This window comes from Pongo pygmaeus, chromosome 9 (genome assembly GCF_028885625.2).
Source record: "Pongo pygmaeus isolate AG05252 chromosome 9, NHGRI_mPonPyg2-v2.0_pri, whole genome shotgun sequence".
Lineage (NCBI taxonomy): Eukaryota > Metazoa > Chordata > Mammalia > Primates > Hominidae > Pongo > Pongo pygmaeus.
The window spans coordinates 9,050,529-9,072,025 of NC_072382.2; the positions used below are offsets into that span (position 1 = coordinate 9,050,529).

Consider the following 21,497-nt stretch of genomic DNA (forward strand, 5'->3'; position numbering starts at 1 on the left):
ACCAGACCTGGAAGTCTTTGACCATATGGTGGGAAATGGCAGACAATACCCTTCAGATAAAGGCTTGAAAAGGGAGCAGCCCTGCAGGGAAGAGGACCTGCTTCTACCTGAACCCCACCTTGGTCTGCCCTTGATCTCTACTAGACTTCAGCCCCACATCCTTCTCCCCTCTGTGTGCTTGTCCATCCCAACTTGGCCGCCTGAACTGTCATGTACCCATTCCCAGGTAGAAAAAGAAACTGCCGACCAAAATCAAAAATAGTGTTATTAATTCTGATGTCTCCGAAGCACAAAAAAAAAAAAAAGAACCAAAAAAAAAAAAAAAAAAAAGGAAAGAAAGAAACCACCAGTCCCACAATTCAGGCCCCAGGTCCAGGCCAAGGGGGCCACCCCTGCAGGCAGTGCAGGCCCAGGGGCTGAGGTGGTCCTGGCCACAGGCTCCAAGTGGGACCAGCCCATGGTTTGGCTCTTAGGGCCTGGCTGGGAGGCTGACTGCCTCCATCTGGGGAGCCCAGGCCCTGGACTGGGGATGAGAGAGAGCAGGGGTCAAGGTCAGAGGTCTGGGTCACTCAGTTTTGGTACTCTGGCCAAGGCAGCCAAAGGTCAGGATTCAGACATGGAGGCCAAAGCCACTCAGTTCTGTGGTCCAGCAGAGAGGCAGCAGAGCAGGTCCGTTACTGAATCCTAGGAGGAGGTCCAGTGGGCGCCAGGTAGCTCAGTACTGGTGTTCCAGCAGGGGCTGGGCTGCCGGGCTCTCACGCTCCTCGATAGGGGCAGGCCAGTCGCCCAGGGCACCTGTAGGTGTGCCACTCTCAGGGGCACTGCTGTCCAAGCAAGGAATGTCCTGGGAAGCTCTGGGGGGTGAGGCCTCAGTGGTGACATCGGGGCTGAGGCTGAGGCTGAGGCTGAGGTCTAGAGGCGCCTGGGGGAGGGGAGAGAGATTGGCGGGTGAGCAGGCCTTAGCCTTCTGGGACCCAACCCTCCCACAGGTGCCTTACCTGAGATTTGGGGGTACCTCCTTTGGGGCTCCCTGAGGCTGGCTCCCCGTCAGATCCTCCCAGCCCCTTCCGGCCCCCCAGGCTCCACTTCCCACTGGGGCCCTCAGAACTGAGGAGACCAGGGCCAGGGGGCCGTGAGGTCCTGGGACCCTCTGTGGGGATAGGCGATGCAGGGGGTGGTCCAGGGAGCCGAGGGGGAGGCCACTGCAGCAGAGGTGGGGGCCGCCCATCACCAGAGCCACTCAGGGAGGATCGAGGCCCCCAGCCAGGGCCTGGTGGGAGGGGTTGGTCACCATTGCCTGTAGGAGACAGATAAGACAGCAGAGACCTCAGCTGGGCTGCACTCCTCACCCACGGGTTCAGCCCAGCCTCGCCTGCTCACCTGCCGTGTTCTCAGGCGTGGGGTGTGCCACGGGGGGGTTATTGCTGAGGGAGGTCAGGCCACCGCCCCCACTACAGTCTGAATCATCCACGTTCCCACCACTATTGCAGCCGGCGCCACAGCCCTTGTGAAGCCTGGGGGTGGAGAGGTAGAAAAGGGATCAGGAGGGACACGGCTGAGGCCAGAGGCCTCACAAGCATGAGTCCTCAGCCCCAGTACAAGTCATCTAACACCTCTGAGCCCCAGGATCCTCCCCTCTAAGAAGCTGCCACCTACTTTGCAGAGTCTTTTGAGGGTGCGTTGTCAACAGTGCTTGATGACTAAAGGCCACTGTCAGCTCTGGGGGTAAGGTGACATCTAGGAGGGGCAGGTCAGCTCTGGGAGGGGGTCATCTCTCGGGATTCAAGCCCTGGCTCCAGCACGTCCTCCCTCTGAGACCCAGGAGGGACGTACTGCACCTCAGCTTCCTCCCGCGCCACATGTCACCCCTTCCCGAGGCCTCACCTCTCCCAGCTGCGCAGGAGCCAGCGGGCAATGGCACCCAGGCTGATGGGGCCACCCCACAGTGCCCGTAGCTGGGGGTGGCTGCCAGCCAGCGAGGTGGTAAGAGGCGACACGTAGATGGGGTAGCCCAGCGGCTGGTCACAGGAGGAGTTGATCATGTTGCGAAGCGCCTGCTTGGCGTTCTGGATGCTGCCACGCTCGGGGTTGCGGTTGCGCAGGAACACCAGCTCCTGCTGCTGCCCAGCCCATAGGCCACGCACGCACTCCCGGTTCACCTGAGAGCCACACGCCAGGGTCAGGGGGCCGGCCCAAGGGGGGTTGGGGGCAGGGCTTAGGGCAGGTGGGGCCAGCCCAACCTTGATGACTCGGAAGCTGAGGTGGCGCCGGTTGAGCATGATGATCTTGTACTCGTCGGAAGCATCATCCAGGACGTGGCGCAGCGCCAGCAGGGAGGGCGTGTTGCTGAGGATGGCGCTGCGCCATGCCGGGTCGCCCTCATGTGAGATGACCAGCCGCTCTTCGTTGGCCGCAATGGCATCGTATAGGGCTGCTGGCTCCTCATATTCATCTGGGGACGTGAAGTGGTCCTGGTAGGGAAGACAGGGGAACAGGGGTCAGTGGCCCCTGCCCTGGAGAGAGGCTTCGTCCCCCACCCGCCCATGCTGCTGGGCATACCCCTCCCCAACCTGGTGAAGCTTGAGGGCCATGCGAACCCCAGGCGCCACAACGCGGTGAAGCAGATCCATGTCGGCAAAGACCCACTCGTCACGTGGGGAGGTGATGCGAAAATCTCCCTTGAACAGGGCGTGCAGGCCGTAGAGGAAGGGCTCCAGGCTAAGTGGGAGGAAAAACAGGGAGGGGAGAGAGGGGTGTCGAGGACCCAGGGGTAAGCCTTCAGAGTGATCCAAGCAGAGGCCTTTCCTCACGCTGGGCCTCAGTTTCCCCATCTTGACAAAGAGGCCAATCTCTGCCCATGTCTCTCACAGAGCACTAAGGAGCAGGCAAGGTCATGACCAGGAAGTGCCCTGCCCGTGGGAGAAGAGGTACCCCAACAGGAAGGGCCACTGCAGTTTCTGTGGTCACTGCGGCCAGAGACCACAGGGCTCTTCGTGGAAGAGGTGGGGTGGGGACGGCAGCAGGCCCCGCGGGACACCCGAGCACTCACCTTGCAGACATGCTGTGAGATGCTGTCCCCAGGGCCCGGCGGCCCAGCACACACAGGCCAAAACACAGCGTGACCAGCGGGGAGTTCCAATCCTGGTCCACGGGCTGTGGCATAAGGACCCCCGTCCCAGAGCCCGGCTCAGACCTGGGACAGGGAACTTGGAGTGGGGGCTGGGGCTCAGGCCAAGGGAGGCTCAGAATGAGAGGAAACCAAATGGGGAGAAGGGGAGCAGGGAAGCCCAGGTCCCACAGCCCCAGGTGGCAGCCTCAGGTAGTGGAGCCTGACCTGGCTGCGCCGGGACGCGCAGTACTGGATCCACTCGAGGTGCACTGCGCAAAAGGAGGGCAGCGAGAGGCCAGACAGGCGGAGGTCATAGTCCTCATCCACACTCAGCGAGAAGGTGGGATCCGAGTCGGCATAGCCGGGCGCCCGCACAGGCCTCAGGGCTGCCGCGATGCCCTCATGGCTGAGCCATACCTCCAGTTTTGGTGAGCGGCTCACGTAGTAGATGATGCTCTGGGAGAGGAGGGGCAGGCATCAGGCTGGGGTCCCAGCCCTGGCCACTGGAGGAGAAAGCATGGAGGTTCAGAGGCTCCTCCCCGAGACTGAGCTGAAGTCCGCTTTCTGGGATGCCCCACTCCTACAGCCATCTCAGCTCTCAAGAGCAACCAGGCAAGCTGGCTCCTTCCCCTAGGCCAGGGAGGAGTGACAAAGCCACCAGGAAGCACCCACTTACAGAGCGGGAAGTCCTGTGCTGGGGCTAGCACTCACAGGCAGCATCTGCCTGCCTCTGCCCTAGAATATGCCCCGTTCGTATGAGAAATTGAGGCTCAAACAAATGGCAGCCCGCGACGAGAACAAGATCATCACACTCAACCTTTACCACCTCAGCTTCCAAGTCATCAAGGTGGAGCTGGCCCCACCTGCCCTGAACCCTGTCCCCCACCCGCCTCTGGCTGGCCCCGACACTGTGGTGTGGCCCTCAGGTGAACCTTCAGTGCCTGTGCAGCCCGTGGGCCAGGCAGCAGCAGGAGCTGGTGTTCCTGCACAAACACAACCCTGAGCGCGGGAGCATCCAGACATCACGTGGGCAGGGAGCAGGGAGCGAGGGGGGCAGGACAAACTAAACTGCAGTCTGAACCCCGGACCTTCCCCATTATGACATTGTGGGATCCAGATCTCGGGGCCGGAAGGGCAGGTTGAAGTAGTGGGCCTGCCTCAGAGCGCCTGGGTCACAGGTTCCTTTAGGCAGCTGAAGCATGACAGCCATCAGGCCTCACCTCAGAAAGAAGCCACGGGCACATCTGGTACCCAAAGCTGGGGGCTCCTGGACCTCTTGTTAAAAGGCCCTGTTGGTTATAAGCAGGGACTCGGGCAAAAGTACAGGAGCTTTTGGAAGGCAGGTAGCTGGCATGGCCAGGATGCACGAGCGGGTTAAGGCCGGCAGGGCAGCCAGTGAGGTGATGGGGATTCCACGTGCCACCCTGAGACGGAGCTAGTGGGGCAGGCCCTTTGCCGGGGCAGACCCACTCCAGACTGACTTTCTTGCCCATAGCTTGCCTCTACAATCCAGGCACCACCAGAGCTGCTAAAAAAACCCAGAAAAGAAAAGCTTCAGCCAGGCAGGGTGGCTCACACCTGTAATCCCAGCACTTCGGGAGGCGGAGGTGGGAGGATCGCTTGAACCAGTTCAAGACCAGCCTGGACAACATGGCGAAACCCCATCTCTACAAAAAATACAAAAATTAGCCAGGCGTGGTGGTGCATGCCTGTAGTCCCAGCTACCTGGGAGGCTGAGGTGGGAGGATTGCTTGAACCCGGGAGGTGGACACTGCAGTGAGCCCAGATGGCGCCACTGCACTCCAGCCTGGGTGACAGAATGAGACCTTGTTTCAAAAAAAAATTAAAAAAAGAAAAAGAAAAAAGAAAAGCTTCAGGGACAGGGAGAGGAGCTGGCCTGGCACATATCAGGTGCTTGGTTGACCTTCACCAGCGCCATCCTTTTCTCTGACACAACACTCACGGTCATCTCAGGAGGAAACTGAACACGGGGGGCAATACCAGCAGCCGCTCCGCCTGTGAGCGCTCACTGTGAGCTGGGCTCTGCCCAAGGTGCTTCCCGGGAAGCACTGCCCAGACTCCGTGCAGCCTCAAGCCACGGTGCCTTTTCCTGCTCTTGTGGCCTTTCCCAGCTGTAGGAGCAGGTCTGAGAGCCCAGTAACACCCACAGGAAAGGCAAAGCTAACAGGAGGGGCTCCGCCTCGACTGGCCAACCTCGAAGGCTGGAAAGGACCTATCACTGCAGCTGGGACACTTCCTCAGATGCACCAGGCTCCCCAGCACACCCGCCTCCCCCCGCCCCACCCCTGGCAGCCCTGACTTGTCCTTCCAAGCTTCACCCTCGGTCCACATCCTCAGCGGAGCCACCCCAGGTCCTCCAAGCACTTCCTCCAGACTCAAATTCTGCCCAGGCTTTGAGGCAGCCTTAGATGTGGCAAGTCAGCTTCCCCATGGGACAAGAGACCTGGCCAGGCGCATCTCAACCTGCTGGCCCTGGCCTGGCAGGCACAGCAGGGCAACCTGGGCAAGGGCACCTCTCTCAAGATGGGACCGGAAGGTGGACCAGGCCATGACCTCTGGGTGACCTGGGACTGGGAATGTCCCTCTCTAGACACAGCCTCCTTCTTGATGAAATGGAGGTGGTCTCACAAATCCTTGCCTAGGAGTGGCTGGGAGGGCAGAAGGAATGACAAATGACAGCTCCTCTGATATGTGGTATGGACAGGATTTCCTCTGGAGGACAGCCAGGGCCGCATGCAACTGCCCCAGAGAGAACCTAGGTGGCAGGCTCACCTGGGCCCCAGTAGGCCACCCCCCGAGCCCAACATAGGGAGTGCCAGGGTAGATCCTAAGAAGGCACGTGGGAGCCTGGACTGTGATCAGCAGGCCACCCCATTCCCAGTACCCTTATTCTGGGCACCACAAGCCTCAAAATTCCTTTTTTTTGAGACAGTCTTGCTCTGTTGCCCAGGCTGGAGTGCAGTAGCACGATCTCGGCTCACTGCAACTCTGCCTCCCAGGTTCAAGCGATTCTCCTGTCTCAGCCTCCCGAGTAGCTGGGACTACAGGCACCCACCATCACACCCAGCTAATTTTTTTGTATGTTTAGTAGAGATGGGGTTTCGCCACATTGGCCAGGCTAGTCTCAAACTCTTGACCTCAAGTGATCCACCTGCCTCGGCCTCCCAAAGTGCTGGGATTACAGGCATGAGCCACCACGCCTGGCCAAGCCTCAACGTTTCTGCCACCTCAGAGAACTGCAATAACCCCCACTTCTCTAGGGGTAAGCTGAGGCACACAGGGAAGAAACATTCCAGGCTGATCAGAACCCCCATTCCAGGGCTCCTTATGCACCCCACATTGCCTCACCAACCCCCGCCACCCCCAAGAGGTCTCAAGATCCTCAGGCCTGGCTCAGAGCCCCCAGGCTGAGGCAGGAAAGTTCTGTGGCTCAGGGCCGGCCTGGGTTCAAAGCCTGGCTTGGCCACTTTCTTCAGATTCTGGAACCTCTGCAAGCCAACTTCCATATCTGTGAGACAGCAGGCCCCCTCTCAAAGGGTGGGGGACTCCACCCAGCTCAGGAGAGATGCCCAGCATAGCGCCCACCTGTGGTAAACGCTACTGCTCAAGCAGCTGCTCCCATGACGATCGTTAACGTGACAACTGTTAGCTCTACCGCTGCTCTGTGCTGGGTGAGCTGGGGGCAGGGGGCTGGTGGTTTCAAAGGCTGGCCTCTGCAACTGCCCACCTGCCCCATACTCACTGCCCAAAGCAAGCCTTCCTTGCCTGGGCACCTATCAGAGCCACATGGGCACAGCGGCCCCTGCAACCTGAGGTCTGGCAGTGGCACCTCAGGGGGCACTTAAACTCTCTGAGGCCTCGGCTTCCCTTGGACAAAACAGGCTCCCAACAACCCAGAAAGGGGGTACTGGGGCCTCTGGTCAGCAAGCGCTCACCCGCAAGGGCCCTGCTGCCCGGCTGCGTCTGCCCACCGTACCTTGACATAGTAGGTGATGAGGATCTTGCGGAGGTCGAAAACCTGCAGCATGGAGGCAGCATTATTGTCACTAATGCTATAGCCCTCCAGCACGTACTTGCTGGCTGTCACCTCCCAAGCCAGCCAGCGCTGCCCAAAGGCGGCATTGAAGGACAGGACCCGTGGCAGGTGGCCAGGTTCACAGCAGCAACAGCCCTCGTCCTCCTCCACACCCTCGGTGATGGCCTCCACCTCGCGCTGCTGGCAGTAAGTGCCTGTGGAGGAGGGGTGTGCAGTCAGGAGCCGCTAGGACAATCCCTACCTGCCCTGTCCTGGGAGAGTGACCAACATGGCATCAGAGGCCTGCTGCCATTCACCCCCCTGGACGCCAGGGGAGTCAACCTTATTGGATGCCAAGATTCACAAAGGAGCGCCTGCCTTTCTCCTCTCAACTCCCAGCATCCAAGGGCAGGGCGGGAAGGAACAGGGACACAGGGTCTGGCCCCTCTGCACTCTTCGGGCATCCAACACACACGTCTTCCTGAGAGGAAGGAGCTGGCTCACTCATGGCGCTCAACCCATGGGCCAAGCCTGAGACCACAGAGCAGGCTGGGTGTGAGAACTCAGACCTCCAGGCCCAGGCCCTCACTGCAGCGACCTGTAGAGTCACTGGGACCTCAAGTTGGGGCAGGCACAGGGCTTGGCCAAGAGACCCTGCCACCTCATTGCTCAGACTGGGAAACGCAGGCCCAGGGAGGAGGAGTGCCTTGCCCAAGGCCACCCGCCAGCCTGGGCAGAGCTGGACTGGACCTCATTCGCACGCGCTATTGAACGCAGCTCCCCCATCAGGCCCGAGCCGTGCCTGCCCACCCGAGCCTGGTCCTGCGGCTCACCCCGGAACTCAAGGCCACGCAGCTGGAAGGTGACGAGCCCATTGCCAACCTCGATGAGGTGCACCAGGGCGTTGAGGTAGTCGGAGGCCAGGACGAAGCAGTCACCAGGGCCATAGTTGCCCCAGCGGCCCAGCACCAGGTCCCCACACAGCGTGTGCTGCAGCGAACGGGTCAAGTGCTCATAGAAGATGGAGTTGAGGTTGTTGTCATCAGCGCCTAGGACCCAGGACAGACAGGCAAATGGACAAAGTGACAAGTTAGTGAGGCTCCCTCCCCAGGGAGGCCCTGCCCTAAAGCCCCTTGGATGGCTGGGTACACACCAGGGTTCCGGTCCAGCTGTGTGACCAGGCGGGTGTTGGAATGATCCACACGTTTAGTGCTGTTCAGAGAGAGTGCAACAAGGCGGTTGGCCGAGAAGGTGAAGAGAGGGTGCACCCTGCTCATGCTCTCCCTGTGCCACAAGGTCAACGCCATCCAGGACAGCCCCGTTATGCAGGCAGATGAGGAGACTGAGGCTCAGGGACATGAAGGGACTCACACAGGACACACAGCCAGGAAGCGGGGAGGCTGAGCTCATCCCCAGACCCCACTATCCCCAAGCTGTGAGCCTGAGACCTTGGCCTGGTGCAGGCTCTGCCCGCATCGGATCTGCTGCCTCACGTGTCCCCACTGTGACCAAGCCCTCCCATACCTGCTGTGGGCCCCTCTGTGGGTGGCCTCCAGCCTGGGCTCCAAACCCTTCTCTTCCTGCCCTGCTGGGCATGCTCCCACCTCCTGTGAGACTCACTTGTAGTCGCGCTCCCAGAACTTGAGGGGCCGAGCGTAGGACATGATGAAGACAGCGCTGCCTAGCAGCGGGTTGAGAGGTGTGGAGAAGAGCCCCGAGAGCAGGGCCTGGACGAACAGCATGGCCGAGTCTGAGACACAGTCAAGGAGGCGGCAGGCAACAGGACCTCCCAGCCCCTCACCACGCCCCACTGCCCCAGGCCACAGCCCTCCCTGCACACCCCCACCCAAACACAGGCCAGATACGTGGCACGGCAAAGGGCTGGGCAAAAGCGTGGAAAGCCGAGCCCCAGGTGATCTGCCAGGGCGCGATGTAGGTCAGCACGAAACGCAGCTTGTACAGCAGGTCCCACAGCTGGCAGAGCCAACAGGGAGAAGAAAAAAGACATGCAGGGTCACTCATGGAAGCCCCCGGATGCCAGGCCCCATTCAGAGGCTTGGGTCATCCCACTGGCTTGCCCCACCAGGGCCAAGCTCAAGATCACTGCCAGCCCTTGTGCTCTGGACATGGCTCAAGGCACCTGATACCATTAGCAACCCCTGCCTGAGCTCTAAGGGGGTGGTGGCCATTTAGTTCACACAAGTACCCTGTGAGCTTCTTATTACTATTGCTGGCCCCATTTCACAGATGGGAAAGTTGAGGTTCAGAGAAGACAGAGAAGGTAAATGACTTCCTCAGGTCATGCCACTAGGTCACTGGTGAGGCTGAAGCTGGACTATAGTACTGAAAGTCGAGGACAGCCACAGGCCCTGCCCTCAGAGGGTACACAGTGTGGATCCCCACCATCCTGGGCCAGGCCAGAAAACAAGAACAGAATGTCCATGTGAGGGAGAAAAAGCCTCAGGCCTGCCTGGGGTTCCAGGTACCACTGCTGGCCTCCAGGAGAGTGCAGGAGCATGGTTCCTTAGTTCAAAGAGCCCCCCAAGCCCTGGCAATGCCACAGCCGGCAGAGCACCTATATACGCCCAGGCACTAGGGGCTTCTGAAACTCAGCTCTGACTGCTCTGGATCTAGGGTAGCAAAAGAGCGTGGAACTCAGAGGTCTGCGTTCAGAGGATAAGGCCAGGTCCTGATTACCCTAACCATTTCTGAGGAGGTGGTTGTGAGGTCAGACAGGCCTGGGTTCAAATCCTGGCTGACCACCAATTCTCTGGAAGCCTGAGGCAAGTCCCTCAACCTCCTTCAGACTCAGCTTCCTCTCCGTAGAGGGTGGAAGTAACCCCTTCCTTGAGAGGCTGCTGCAAAGGCCCATGGGGCTGATAGAGAGCAGTGGCCACAGGCCCTCAGGAAATTCTCTTCCCACCCAGGCAGAAGTTGGCTCTGCTCCCATTGGGCAGCCTGGCATCTGGGCCACAGCCACCAACTCACCTTGCTGCAAAGCAGGGACATGAGGAAGTAGTCAAGCAGAAAGCCCTGGGAGAGGCGCGGGTAGTCAAAGTGGAAGAGCAGGACGGTGAAGGCCAACGTCAGGTACTGCTGCGGGGGGCAGCAGAAGGCTGAGCGCAGCAGCTTCAGCCCAGCCACGGTCATCAGCAGCGCTCGGCAGCTGTGGGCGAGAGGCAGGCATCGGGTGCTTGGTAGGGGACCGGGGCAGTGGGTATAGGTGTCCCATCCCTCGCCTACTCTGGCCGGAGAGCAACCCCTGGCCTCTGCTCTGTTGGGCTGGTCCCTGCTCTTTTGGGCCCGTGACTCTTAGTCTCTGCTCTTCCAAAGGGAGCGGTGGGAACACATTTGCCTTTGAAGAAGCAACCACTTCCTGGGATGGCATGTCAGGAGCTGGGGTCCTGCTTTAGCTTGCTAAACAACCTTAGACATGACTCATTCCCTCTCTAGGCCTGTTTCCCCATGGATCAAAAGGGAAAGCGGATGATGGGATCATTGAGGGTGGGGTGGTCCTCACTAGAGGCAGTACTTGTCCGGGTGGCTGACGACTGTGTGGGCGTCCACCGTGAGGGCGTTGAGCACCACGGCGGGGTAGATGAGGTACTTCTCTACGCACTGCAGGCCGGCATACAGCTTCTCAAACCACATCACCTGGGCAGCACCTGTGTGGAGAGGCCGGGACTCAGCACCTGGCTTCCACATGCCTGCCTTCCCTGAGGAAGTCCTTCCCTAGGAGGGCAGGGTGTGCGGTCCTGAGTCCTCAGAGACCCTGGGGGGAGGGGCTGATCTGTGGCAGCTCAAATGGGAGCAATGAGCCCCAGCAGGGCAAGGGCTCCACATGCCACTTAGCACATCGAGGCTTGCTTTATGGCAGGTGCTCTGCTCTGTCTGCGAAAACAAGGCCAACGATGAAATCACAAACACCCACGTACAGCAGGCTGGCTAGGGCCTGAGTGCACAGTGAGCCCATGAGCTGGGCCCTTCTAAAGGGCAGACCCCTCAGTTCAGGCTGGTTGTAGCCACAGAGGGATGCTCGTCCAGGAGGCAAAATCTTCTGTTGTTTGAGAAAAACTCAAGAAACATGGATCTTCGTATCTCAAATCGAAATGCTAAAATACAGGATCCAGGATTTTTTAAAAACCGTTACGCAGCCCAGTGAAAATGTGCTCCTGGCAGCTCTGGTCCACTGGTGATCAGTGTTTAATTCTGGACAAGAGATCCCTTCAGGGCCCTGGGGTTCTAATTCTTCCGTCTTATCACAGACAGCAAGGAGGGCAGGACCAGGGCAACGCAGGCAAGGGAAGGGCACAGCAGGGCACGAGGAGAAGAGTAGGTGGAGAGCGCAGCCGCGCAACAAGGACACAGGGCAGGGAGGGTGCAGAAAGGGTAGTGTGGGCAGTGAGTGCCCCCTGCTGGCACTCCTGAGCCGAGAGGACCACAGCTCCCACCAGCCAAGCTGCAGCCCGAAACACTGCCCAGGCCTGGCCATCAGGGGCGAGCACTCACCGCGCACTTCATACTGGCTGTACTCCAGCGGCTTCAGCACGGGCTGTGACAGGCAGAACCAGGGCAGCTGTTTGCGGAGTTGTGGCAGCAGGTAATGTGTGAAGAAGCCCACGGCCCCAGCCAGTGCGTACAACACGAAACCCAGCACCGACTGCAGGAGGGAGAGGCCAGAGGCTCAGCTGATGGGAGCAGGCCAAGGGACCACAGAGGGCCACCTGGCACAGGCCGGGGAGGGACTGCCCAGGGCGCTCAGATTGAGCAGGCTCCTGCCAAGACAGCGAGAGGCAGCGGCGGCCCATGCCACACAAACCTTCAGGGCAATAAAGACGGTGCTGGCGCTGATGGCGAAGGTGAGCACGGCGATCACCACACACATCACCAGGTCGGAGTGCAAGACCTCACGCTGCAGGGCCAGGAGAGACATTCAGCTGCCCGGCCAGGAGACACACTCAGCTGCCCAGCAGCCCGGGCTGGACATGCCCCTCCCAGGACCCCCAGGACCTGTCACCACCTCCCCACAGACCCCCACCCCCCGCCCCCTCACCACCGACTGGCGCATCTTGTCCGGCAAGGGGTCCGGGGGCTCAGCCCGGGCTGTCTCCAAGCTGCGCTCCTCCAGCTCAGGGAAGAGTTTGCTCCGGATCAGAGACCTGGGGGTGAGAAAGAGTCAGAAGGAGGACACCCCTCCTTCCCCCCGGCCCCAGTCACGGGCACGTGCACAGACCACAAACCCCTACTGTGCAGACACAAACACGAGACCCGGAGCACACACACCAGCGCGAGCACAGGCGCGTGCGGGCACCCACCAGAGCACGGTGGGGTCGCTGCTCTGCCGGCTCAGGTGGTAGGACAGCGCTACCAGGAGGCCACAGAAGACTGAGAAGAGAACAGGGACGTGCTGCTCTGGCCACGGAGTCTGGGGAGAGAATCCATGCTGGTCAAGGGAGGTGAGGTAAGCATGGGGCCCGGGCTGCCCCCGTGTGAGAAGCCACTGCTGAGCCCAGTTCACAGCCCCGCCCCAACCACCCTTACGCACTGCAGCATGCCCCCACCTCGCAAGCCACCCCTACCTTGATGGCCCCAAGGCAGAAGCCGTAGAGCAGGGCAGCAGCCAGCAGGCTTCGGGAGAGGCTGAAGACTGCTGTGAGCGGGCTGGTGGCGGCTGTGTGGAGGGGAGAAGTACAGCCCAGCTCTCACCTGCAGGTACCCCACCTCAACCCTAGCCGTGCTTCCCCTCAACTCCCTGAGGCTGGCCTCCCTGGAAAGGCACCCCCAGCCCATTGTTCTCTGCTGCCCCAAGCCCCAAGCGGCCTTCAGAGCTTCCAAGATTCTCAGATTTAAACCACTTGCCTGGGGAGGGAAGGAGAGGGGAGAGGGCAGAAACCTTGAGTCTGCAGTACAGACGCAGGAGAAGGTTCTGCAAGGGTGGAGCCAAGGACCCAATCCGAGGGCCCTCCTGGGCCTCCACACGGGCCCCACCCCTGAGCCACCTGTGGGCATCATACCTGTGCCCCCGAAGCCGTGCATATCTATTTGCTCCAGCAGGTACATGAGGCAGGTGTTGACCTGGGGCAGGAGGCCCAGGAGGAAGACGAAGGGGAAGCACAGGGTGAACACTGGCAGGGAGGGGACACGAAGGCCTGGTCAGCCTGCTGGCTTCCCGTGGCCCACCCTCGGGGACTCACTCTCCTGGGCCACCTCATCCCTGCCCCAGCCTCACCAGTGGCCACGTCTCGGGCACAGAAGAAGAAGGAGGCAGAGAAGAGCGTGAGGCCGTAGAGGGAGACAGGTGGGAAGGGCTGAGCTGAGCCCAGGGCGTCCAGCAGCCAGATGAGCAGACAGCAGATGCAGAAGTAGACAGGACGGCTGTACGCGATCACCCAGTTGTGGCCCTGAGGGATCAGCCCATGAGGAGCTGGGTCTCCCCCACTGGCCACACCTCTGACACATGCACACACTCAAGGTCTCCAGGCCTGGCCCTGGGTCCAAGCTGGAGAGCCTGGCCGGGTGGGGGCGAGGGGGGTGGTCAGGGAGCCCCAGCCCTCCATGCCTTACCCTCCTCCCAACCTGGTCTCAGCCCCTCCCAGGGCCTCCTGGCCAGAGGCGCTGCTCCATGGGTACTCACGTGCATGGGGGACGCCGCATCAGGCTGAACGCTCTGGAAGAGACAGGGCTATGTTGGCAACTAGTGCCGATGCCCACGGGATGGTCAGAGGCCCCGGACCTGTTCAGCTCCACCACTAGGCAGTTATGAGTGACCAGGTCAGGCCCCCGAACTGTCCTGAGCCTCAGTTTTCTTGCTTGTAAAAGAGCTGGCCAGCTCTAGGGAACCTTAGGCAAATTATCTACCTTTCAGCTTATACTCCTTAAAACTGGAGTTGTGGGAAGGGCAATCTTGGGAAAAGTTGGGTGGGGAAGGAAACACAGGGAGCCCGGCCTGACCTTCAGCAGGGAGTACTGGCAGGAGGCGATGACCAGGCAGAACTGGAAGACCCAGATGTCAGTGAAGAAGCCCTTGAGCAGCAGCAGGTAGCCCAGGAAGGCCACAAGGCTGCTCAGGCCCACGCCGAAGATGTTCTCCAGGACTCCCCGCGTCCTGCAGGGACAGCCGAGTCAGGGAGTGCCCGTCCTGCCTCACCTTCCAGTGGGGCAGTGGGGGAGATGGATCTTGCCCTAAAGGCGCAGCTCTCGGACCGTGCCCATGCCAGACCCTTGTCCTCTCAAGATGCAAACACCTATAACTTTGTGAGGACGCGGCCCGGCAGCACCTGCTCCAGCGACCATTGTATTGCTCTCTCCTTCCCAATCTTTGCCCGCTCTGGACATTGAGGGCTGAGAGCTCAGGGTGCCTTCACTCCCAGGATTCACCCATCCCCAGCTGAGGCTGAGTTAACTCCACATGGCCACATCGTGCATGCTGCCTCGGGCGTGCCACGCTATGCACACAGGACCAGCACCCAGTCACTGTGCCTAGAGAAACCCAGATGGACGGGAAGCCACATGGGCTCTAGGCCCAAGTTCTCTACAACGGGTACGTCATCTGACTTCTCGATTGGATTTTCTGGGACTCGGTGTCGCCTCTGAGAAATGGGAAAGGTGAGATAACTGGTCTGTGAGCTTTTCTAGGTTACAGCACTCGATTTTCAAATCAACAGAAGCTAATAAAAAAAAAAGTGAATAGGATGGCCGGGTGCGGTAGCTCACGCCTGTAATCCCAGCACTTTGGGAGGCCGAGGCGGGCAGATCATGAGGTCAGGAGATCGAGACCATCCTGGCTAACACTGTGAAACCCCATCTCTACTAAAAAAAAAAAATACAAAAATTAGCCAGGTGTGGTGGCGGGCGCCTGTAGTCCCAGCTACTCAGGAGGCTGAGGCAGGAGAATGGCATGAACCTGGGAGGCGGAGCTTGCAGTGAGCCGAGATCATGCCACTGCACTCCAGCCTGGGCGACAGAGAGAGACTCCGTCTCAAAAAAAGTTTTTTTTCAGCAGGACTTTGGAATAGATAGATTTAATACAGCACTACCCACTTGGCCACCCCTTTATACCACGAATGAACCATAGGAACCACCACTGCCGACTCCAGCCAACAACAGGCCCTCAGCTTCCCCCGAGTCAGGCTCTCTGCTGCCATGACTGCCTCCACAGGTACAGAGTCTGGGGAGCCAAGGTCCAGGGGCTTTCCAAGAATTGGGGGCCAAGGCTGCGGGACACTCACCGGTCCAGCAGAGCCAGCAGGGCAAGCCGCTCATAGCGCACAGAGGTCCAGCGGCCAGGGAGAAGCCAGTACTTGTAACTATGCTGGGCCCGGGGTGGCGCTTCTTCCATCAGTGTCTGCTCCTGGGATTCGTGCAGGGAGTCCTGGTCCAGCAGGTCAAACTGCAGTCCCCACAGCCGCGGCCGTCAGCCCCGCCACCCCCACACGGTCTACTGTTACCCACCTTCAGCACACCGGTCTGGTTGACCATTTCCATCAGCACATAAAGGCCCCTGTCTAGCAGCCCTGGACCCCACCCGAACCCTTCATCCCAAGGGGCTCCTCCTCTCTCCAGGTTCCCAGGACGTCGCTCAATGGCTGCAGGGGCTGCCTAGAGTCACCCGCTCCCACGCCTGTCTTCCCCAGTCAGGCAAACTCTCCCACTTCTTCTGAAGCTCAAGGAAGTCCACTTGTCCTTTGAGACCTGGCACAAATGCTACCCTCCTCCCAGACAGGGCCTGTCACTGTCACTCTGACTACCCCATCTGAGTGTGCATGCAGGGCTCAGCCTTGAGGACAGGCCTAGGTGCCAATGCCAGCCCTGAGGCCCTGGGCACATGAATTGACCTCTCTCGTCTGTTGTATCCTTCACTCAACAAGCACTTGCAGGGCCCCAGCTATGGGCCCGGCCCTGCCCTGGGCTCCAAGGATAAAATGGCAAGCCAGAGGCGCACAGCCCTTCCCTCCGGAAGCGGCCGCCAGCCAGGCTTCCACCCCACATGGTTACGAGAAAGAAATGAACCAGAAGGGGGCAGGTGGGAGCTTCTGGGGGCTGCTCAACCTATCTGTGGCCTTGAGGGTCAGGTGCTGGGTACCCTCTTATGATCATTCTTTAAGCTCTGAGATGATGTTTTATGCATTTTTAGCGCTTCTGGCGTTAATAGATTAAGTACATAAATTTACTGTTCAAATTGTGATGTTCTTAAGAATGACAGAGCACTGTTAATGACTATACTGAGACAGGAAGTGTTAACAGAGAGCACCCCAGCAGCCACACGTGCAGTGTACGCAGGGCAGTACAGTCACCACAGGGTCCCTGCTTGCCAACAGAACACTGCCACTTCCGCAAGTAACATCATTAACACCCATGGCCCGTGTTCACTGTGGGCCCCTCCAGAGTTAGGAATATACTCCAGAGGCATTCGTAGAATAAGCAAATAAATGACTTCTCCAGCCATTCAGACCCAGAGTCTCTGCCAGCATCAAAGATCAGGACAGACACAGTAGGGCCCCTGGAGCCCTCACTCAGCACTGCCCGTCCCTCCTGGGGCGCCTGGGCAAGCTCCCTATGCAGGCCGGAATCAGTGATCTGCCCACCCCATCACGCCCCACTGGCACAGCCCTTCCCCGGCTGCTCCTCACCTCCGGGATCTCCAGGGGCACCCGGCGCACCTGCATGCCCTGCAGAACCACAGGCCTCGGCTGCAGCAGGTTCAGGCCGCCTGTAGCCTCAGGAACATCAGCCGAGTGGAAGCTGGAGGAATGCGAGTGTCCGTCCCTGTGAGAACAGCAGCCATCAGGATCCCCCCCATGGGCGAGCCCTGGGGCTGGGTGGGGTCGAGGCCAAGGCCAGGCAGGTAGGGCTGTCTGTGCTGAGACCAACCAGGGCCCAAGGGACAAGTGCTGAGGTCAGGTGGCAGAAATGCCTCCCTCCCAGACCCTGGCCCGAGTGTCGAGGCTGTGCCCTGGGCTTCCTAGAAACTTCCTAACGGGAGTGTCATGGAGCCAGGGACCCCAGGAAGTCTGTCCTTTGCTGCTCCCCATCCTCTCCCTGCAGGTCCGAGCTGCCCCTGCCCAAGCCCAGCAAGAAGAGAGCAAACTCCAGGCTCAGGGAACTTCCCAGAGATGCAGGCCACCAAGACAATGGCCTGGGAGGCCAGGCTTGGGAACTCACCAGGCTCCATTAGCTGTCTGCTCCCCTTGCTGCCCTACAGGGTTCTCGTAGCCGCCTCCAGCCAGGCCAAAGGTGTAGGAACGCCGCACACCTGGGGCAGGGTATGGGAGATGAGGCAGCGTGGCAGAGACAGGAGCACCAAGGCCCGGCTCACGTGGGCACCAGACCCATCAAATGAGGCAGAACCCTGTGCTGTGTCCTCTGAGAGGGCAGCCCAGCCTCTGGAGAGGAAAGGGCCTACAGGTCAAGAGCCTGGGCGCGGCAGTCACCTGTCCTGGCTTTAGATCTCCCCTGTACTGTAAGCTGAGCCTCTGTTTCCTCATCAGCAGAAAAAAAGATGACAGAAACACTGTGCCTCAGAGAGGCTGCAAGGATGACGTCTGGCAGCATTAGCAGTGTACCTGCCACAGGGCCGAGTGAGCACCACTGCTGGGAGGACTCAGGCTGTTGGGGGAGGGCGGGGAGGCACCGGGCCGCCGGGCTTGGGAAAGGCTCACCGCTCTCATCGTAGAAATAGTGCACAGCACCCTCAGAGGTGTCATCAAAGGTGCAGGCCTCATGCACATTGGCACCGGCCCGGGTGAGCAACAGTGAAGAGGCGAAATGCAGCGCAGAGGGCAGCGTCAGCGCCCGGGAGTGGGAGGCAGCCCGGCCCCGCTGAGCCTCCTGCAGGCTGCTGGAGAGGGTCAGCCCCAGGTCAGCGCCAGTTAGAGCTTGCAGGCCCTCCCCGGCCCCCAGTGCCCCTCGGCCCAGCCGGCAGGGTGCTCACCTGGGCGGCGAGCCCATGACAGAGGCTGGAGGGGTGGGGTTGCTGCCAGCATTGTGGCGTCTCCGAATGGCCTGGGTCCGCCTCACACTGCTTGAGCGGTCCCGCCTGCCAGTCTCCTCGGCTGCTGCCCAGAGAGAGGCCCCCAAGTGTAAGTGACAGATGCTCAGACAGAGCTGGGGGAGTAAGGCTGGGGACGGTGTTCCGCCAGGGAGCTGAAGGCCTAGTACAACCACGCCCCGGCTCTGAGGCCCAGCCAGGTCACACAGCCCCATGCTCAGTTTCCCTACTTGCAAACAAGGATGACACTGATCTGCCCTGCTCCACCCCACTGGTGGTGGGAGGATGAGTGTGGATGATGAGAGTCCTCAGGGGACAGAAACTCAGGTGCTAATTAAGGATGTGGAGCCAAGTGGCTGAGCCCATGTCTAAGAGATTTGGCAGACAATGTCAATCATCACCAGGCCCACGTCCATCTGCTACCTATGACAGACGCTGAGCTGACACTGACCAAGTCCACTCTTAACTGCCCTTTGCCCAAACCCAAGCCCGTAGCTCACATCCCCCAGCCCCTGCCTCTAGAGCAAGCACTCACCTCCCCCCACAGCACCTTCCTCCTGCAGCTCCCCCCGCCAGCCGGGCTGGTTGGCAGCGGGTCCCCTTCGCGCCTCAGCAGGCAGCACAACAGGCTCACCAGCAGCCTGCTCCACCCCAACCTGGACCTCCAGCTCGGCCTTGGAGCCAGCCAGTGGGGGCCTCAGAACATCACCCCCAGCCCCATCCATGCTCAGCACACGGGCATGTGTTTTAGCGCTGGCGGTACTAGGCGTCCGCTGGGTCCCATATGGCCGCTTGGGGGGCACAGCAGTTCCCTCCTCAGCCCCATGGGGGGCCCTCCGCTTCCGGGGTCCCCCTGCTGCACCCCGGGAGCTCTCAGGGGAGTAGCAGGAAGTAGAAGAGGAGCTGTCAGTACTGTAGCGGCGCTGCGATCGGAGACTGGAGGCCGGGCTCAGTTCACTGCCCTCACTGGTGTCTTCATCCTCAAAGAAGCCCCCACCTTCAAGCAGGGGCCGTCGAGGGGCACGGCCAGGTGGAGAGTGTCTTCGCAGGGGTGGCTGCCGTTTGCTAGGCCGTAGCAGGGCCAAGTCCTTGGGCCGCACAACCAAGAGCGACTCAGCCAGGCCCGGTGGCGTCCCTGCTCCAATGACTGTGTCAAAGGAACGCAGCGTGTCATCTGAGGGGACCCCGGCGTCTGGTGAGGCGGGCAGCTCAGCCTCAGAGGGTGGGTCTGTGTCGCTGCCCTCAGGGGCTGGCCCCCCTGGGGGGCTGTCCAGATGGGTGGAGTTGGTCTTCTCACTCTTGAAGCTGCTCAGTGTCTCCCTGTCAGTGCCGCTGAAGCAGGAGTCTGAGGAGCCGGCTTTCTGGGGCGTGGGCTCCCCTGAGCCCCGCCGGTCAAGGGGCTGATAGCCACCTGCCCCCCTGCGTTGTTCCCGTCGACTGCTGGTCCTCACCAGGGCCCGGTCAGGCCGAGTCAGGGTCAGGAAGCTCTTGCTCAGCTCCTGGCTGAGGCTCCCCTTCAGCAGGGGGCTCATGGGAGTGTCAGCCATGCTGCTCCCACTCCAGGGCGCTCCATCTCCAGCCAGGGGAGAAGGCTCTGAAGAGTCTGTACTAGGAAGAGAGGGGTCTGGGACAGCCCCTGGAGGCGTCTGGGAAAGGTCTCCAACTGCCAAAAGAAAGGGAGACAAAAAATGAAAAAAGGATTTTCTGCAAAAGACACTGGTGGTTAAGGGGGGTCTTATGCCCTGTACTTTCCCTGAGAGCCCAGCCACAGCAGCACACTGGGGAGGTCCCACAGAGGAATACAGAGGACACCCAGGATGGAGCCAAAGTTGAGGGGATTCAACGATGAAAAGCTGGTCTAGCCCACAAGCCTCGGCCTCACAAGGCCCACGCACTCAGTTTCTCCTGCGAGCTGAGCTTCAGCATCTCTCGGTCGGCAGAGGTCACGATCACATTGTTGCTGCCCTGCTCCCGCACCAGCTCCTTGATGTCTGCAACCATGGCCCCAGAGATGTCAGCAGGACCCCCTGGCACAGCATGCCAGCCCCTGTTCCACAGCACTATGCTCCAACCCTGAAGAGCAGCCACCTACCTCTGAGGGGCCCAGAGTCCTCCATTCGGGGCAGCAGCTCCTGAGTAGACAGAGAGAGGCGTGAAGGAGTAAACAAGGCAAGAAATAGGCTCAGGACGCACCCACAGTAGGGACTGGCTCGTGGAGGAACAGGAGGACAAGCTGAGGTCCAGGCCCACTCACCGAGACCTGGTTGAAGCCAAACACAGAGTGCTGGGAGCTGCAGCGCACCGGGGGTGTGGAACTGACTTTCCGGAACACTGTCATCTCCACTCCGGGGTCCCTGGCAGTGAAAAAGAGCAGCAGCTTTGAGCTAACCTCTCCTCTGTGTATGCTACTTCCTCCCATCTTTGTCACTGCTTCTTCCGAAATCACTTTACAATTCCAGGACTAACACAGGACAAGTATTCACAATCACTCAGAGAGCCAATGTTCCCTAAGCCCCTACTCCACCCTGCAAGGTTCGGGCTCAGGCACCAAAAACCCTCAATCCCCAGCACAGCCCCTACCCCACCCACCTGGGTGGATTGCTGTCCCCCTGGGCAGGCTCTTCCTCCAGCTCCCCCATCGTAGAGCTGCGCTTCTCCACGATCTCGCCCTGGTCAAACATGGCATGAAGCCGATAGTTGACAGTCTTGATAGTAGCAAAGATGACAGCCACCACAAGGCAGTACACGCCGGCCACCAGCAAGCTGGGAGGCAAGACCTGAAGATGAAAGTAAGCCAGGTCCCTTTTCACAAAGCCTTGCCCCCACAGGATGTACCTGCCATCAATGTCATAGCTGGGATTCACAGACTCACAAGAAAATTTCATCACCTCTCCACACAACCAGTACACAGACCTCGGCAAAGGGCTCTGTATTCTGCTTAGCTGGATGAGATTAAGTGTGGAGTTCAAGGTCACTCGATCCAAGAAAAGAAGACTTTGGCCCCTCTTCCACACAAACCCAAACTCTGCCGTGATTCCTCTCTCTCCACGTCCCAGAACCCAGGGCACTGCCCCGAATCCCTGCCAGGCTGCCCTCCCTCTCCCGGCTGGAGTTACAGGTGGCCGTGGCGTCTCACCATGTACAGCAAGAAGGGAAAGATGAGCAGGAAGATCCAGACATAGAGGTGGAAGCAGTTGGAAAAGGTGCTCTGGTGCGGGTCGAAGAACCAACCGCCGGTGAGCGAGGCCCACACCCCCTGGCGCAGGATCTGCAACACCTGCGACCCCATGGCCCCGCCACTGCTGCGCGCGCCCCCCTCCCGGGACCCTCATGGGGGCGGCCCCCGGCCCATGCCCCGTCTGGCG

The 21,497-nt window shown here is 60.1% G+C and overlaps 1 protein-coding gene across 9 annotated transcripts; it reads right to left on the bottom strand.

Moving 5' to 3' along the window:
* Positions 1 to 247: 247 nt before the first annotated feature.
* PCNX3 (pecanex 3) lies at positions 248 to 21,429 on the bottom strand. 9 transcript variants are annotated; one of them, XM_054440667.2, is made up of 35 exons: positions 21,269 to 21,429; positions 20,722 to 20,909; positions 20,387 to 20,486; positions 20,225 to 20,264; positions 20,028 to 20,123; positions 18,668 to 19,795; positions 18,076 to 18,196; positions 17,804 to 17,982; positions 17,307 to 17,397; positions 16,775 to 16,910; positions 15,374 to 15,534; positions 14,097 to 14,250; positions 13,780 to 13,812; positions 13,375 to 13,546; positions 13,160 to 13,270; positions 12,725 to 12,816; positions 12,461 to 12,570; positions 12,199 to 12,304; positions 11,965 to 12,057; positions 11,655 to 11,805; positions 10,666 to 10,810; positions 10,134 to 10,311; positions 9,011 to 9,119; positions 8,766 to 8,895; positions 8,299 to 8,357; positions 7,979 to 8,194; positions 7,107 to 7,360; positions 3,335 to 3,565; positions 3,050 to 3,153; positions 2,571 to 2,718; positions 2,241 to 2,471; positions 1,885 to 2,159; positions 1,381 to 1,514; positions 999 to 1,297; positions 248 to 922 (listed from the first exon to the last, which is right to left on the bottom strand). In XM_054440667.2, the coding sequence occupies exons 1-35, from the start codon at positions 21,419 to 21,421 to the stop codon at positions 716 to 718; spliced, it is 6,135 nt and encodes a 2,044-aa protein (XP_054296642.2). In that variant the 5' UTR covers positions 21,422 to 21,429; the 3' UTR covers positions 248 to 715. The 9 variants fall into 9 exon arrangements, with proteins under 9 accessions (XP_054296642.2, XP_063527782.1, XP_054296641.2 ...); XM_063671712.1 differs by having other exon boundaries at positions 15,374 to 15,495; positions 17,804 to 17,979; positions 18,076 to 18,199; XM_054440666.2 differs by having other exon boundaries at positions 17,804 to 17,979; positions 18,076 to 18,199.
* Between the last annotated feature and the right edge of the window lie 68 nt (positions 21,430 to 21,497).

Bases quoted from the DNA above. Each gene is read 5' to 3' on its own strand.
- PCNX3 (XM_054440665.2), bottom strand. From the start codon at position 21,421: ATGGGGTCGCAGGTGTTGCAGATCCTGCGCCAGGGGGTGTGGGCCTCG. The intron at 20,487-20,721 runs GTGGGTGGGGTA...TTTCACTGCCAG, and splicing joins GGGGACAGCAATCCACCCAG to GGACCCCGGAGTGGAGATGA. The intron at 18,200-18,667 runs GTGAGTGCTTGC...CTCTCTGGGCAG, and splicing joins GGAAGGTGCTGTGGGGGGAG to CAGCCGAGGAGACTGGCAGG.